The sequence below is a fragment of the Oncorhynchus clarkii genome, chromosome 15 (assembly GCF_045791955.1).
Source record: "Oncorhynchus clarkii lewisi isolate Uvic-CL-2024 chromosome 15, UVic_Ocla_1.0, whole genome shotgun sequence".
Classification (NCBI taxonomy): Eukaryota; Metazoa; Chordata; class Actinopteri; order Salmoniformes; family Salmonidae; genus Oncorhynchus; species Oncorhynchus clarkii.
Genome location: NC_092161.1, coordinates 6,710,366 through 6,712,865, shown reverse-complemented (window position 1 = coordinate 6,712,865; position 2,500 = coordinate 6,710,366). Strand labels below are relative to the sequence as shown.

Here is a 2,500-nt window from a genome sequence, read left to right as displayed (position 1 = left end):
GGTTGAAGTTTCTTGTGGTTGCTGAACACAGCCTCCTGCCTCTGTCTGTTACAGCACCTAATTCACTATAAAAGCAGTTTTTCTTTTTTTCAGGGGTTTAACAAAGGTAAAAGCTGGCACGCCATTGGAGGACGGGAAAAATGGATGCCTCTTTCCATTGGCTCTCCTTCTCCCATGGCGTGCTTTCCTGCGTGGTTGGCATGTAACCTATGTTTTGGTTGGTTGACCAGATTTAAACACTTTGATTGTTGGATACCGTTTGACATTGATGATGGTATAACTCTGATTGGTCAGCAGATATTACAGGCGTGGCCGCTGGCCCAGTCTAAACATTCTATTGGTCCTACTGTGAATGAAATGTTTTTTTGTATGATACCTGGTCTGATCATTCCCATGCTCCAGTCCCCGATGTAAAGAAGCTGCTAAGTTTAGTTCAGCCCTGAAGACCTCCCCTGTATGGGCTACACAAATACATGTTTGCGTGTGCGAAGGCGACTCCCTCCCAGCGATTCATTAACTAGTTAATATGTTGGTGTGTGTGTGTGTGTGTGTGTGTGCGCGTGTGTGTGTGTGTGTGTGTGTGCGCGCGCGTGCGCGCGCGTGTGTGTGTGTGTGTGTGTGTGTGTGTGTGTGGTTTACAGTCCCAGCATTGTGTTTACGTTCTAACTTGGCAGAAAAGACACACGCAACTCTCTGGCAAGAACCAACAGGCAAACATAAATCCCTTTGGTAGATGGAGAGTCTTACAGCACCTGAGTTATTTAGCTGTTAAAGTCGAAGCGCATCGAAAACCTTTTTTCTCTAACAGGTCATTGCCGTAAATATCCTAATTTTTTTCAACAAAGATTTAAGCCGCTTGAGTGCATGTTGTATTTGTCGCTCTCTTTTTAAATGATCTGTCTACCGTTACACTCCTCCTCAGGGCAGGAATATATAATTATTCCATTTCTCTTCCTCCTGCTCTCTCACTTTTCTTTGTGAAGTGCAGAAGGAGGAGTGGAGCTGATTACACACTGCAGGCCTTTTCTCCTGTTGTAAGAGGATAAACTGATGAAAGTAAAGGAGGGGGAGGAGAGGTCCTACTGTTGGGAGTGAGAGAGAGAGAGAGAGAGAGAGAGAGAGAGGGACAGAGAGAGAGAGAGAGAGAGAGAGAGAGAGAGAGAGAGAGAGAGAAAGAGAGAGAGAGAGAGGGACAGAGAGAAAGAGAGAGAGAGAGAGATAGATAGAGAGAGATAGATAGAGAGAGAGAGAGAGAGAGAGAGAGAGAGGGACAGAGAGAGAGAGAGAGAGGGACAGAGAGAGAGAGAGAGAGATAGAGAGAGATAGATAGAGAGAGATAGATAGAGAGATAGAGAGAGAATATATGTCCAGAGCGTTTTGAGAGCTTTCTGAATGCACTCATGGACTCCTTGACAACGAAGAGATCAAACGCATTGGAATTTCAATTTAAGTCCAGAATTGAAACTGAATTGACCCCAAATAAGGTTGTGTACTGTATCCATTCTGGACATCGTATATCTATAATACTTCTTACCTTTTTGGAGCCTTGTTCCTCTTCCACTCCGTCTCCCACGACGACGTACACAACTTTCCTCCCGAACCTCTGAATGACTCTCTCAAAACAGCTCTCCTTCCCTGCAGAGAGACAGACAGGTTAGAGAGGCGGGCAGAGAGACAGACACAGGTTGGTCTGAATGACTGAATGACTCTCTCTAAACAGTTCTCCTTCCCTGCAGAGAGACAGACAGGTTAGAGAGGCGGGCAGAGAGACAGATACAGGTTAGAGAGGTGGGCAGAGAGACAGACAGGTTAGAGAGGCGGGCAGAGAGACAGACACAGGTTGGTCTGAATGACTCTCTCAAAACAGCTCTCCTTCCCTGCAGACAGATACAGGTTGGTCTGAATGACTCTCTCTAAACAGCTCTCGTTCCCTGCAGACAGATACAGACAGTTAGCCACACAAACAGGTTGGGTTTAAAGATAGAAATGAAGCCTGAGATTGGTACTTTTCAGACTGTGCAGAGAAAATGTGCCAAACTAGCTCACCAGGCCAGGGAAACGTTTTATTTCCTAACATTTAAATGTACAGTGGGGCAAAAAAATATTTAGTCAGCCACCAATTGTGCAAGTTCTCCCACTTAAAAAGATGGGAGTGGCCTGTAATTTTCATCATAGGTACACTTCAACTATGACAGACAAAATGAGAAAAAAAATCCAGAAAATCACATTGTAGGATTTTTAATGAATTTATTTGCAAAATATGGTGGAAAATAAGTATTTGGTCACCTACAAACAAGCAAGATTTCTGGCTCTCACAGACCTGTAACTTCTTTTTTAGGAGGCTCCTCTGTCCTCCACTCGTTACCTGTATTAATGGTACCTGTTTGAACTTGTTATCAGTATAAAAGACACCTGTCCACAACCTCAAACAGTCACACTCCAAACTCCACTATGGCCAAGACCAAAGAGTTGTCAAAGGACACCAGAAACAAAATTATAG

General features: G+C 44.3%; 1 protein-coding gene across 34 annotated transcripts in view; it reads right to left on the bottom strand.

Moving 5' to 3' along the window:
• The window catches only part of LOC139366880 (eyes absent homolog 1-like), a 142,164-nt gene that overhangs the window by 8,397 nt on the left and 131,267 nt on the right, over positions 1 to 2,500 (bottom strand). For 33 of the 34 annotated variants that reach the window (XM_071104616.1, XM_071104612.1, XM_071104583.1 and 30 more), the window contains one exon: positions 1,535 to 1,635. In XM_071104616.1, the coding sequence (XP_070960717.1) occupies positions 1,535 to 1,635 (101 nt within the window). Of the gene's footprint in view, positions 1 to 1,534; positions 1,636 to 1,771; positions 1,878 to 2,500 lie in introns of those variants that run through there. The other variant, XM_071104602.1, reaches the window with a different exon arrangement.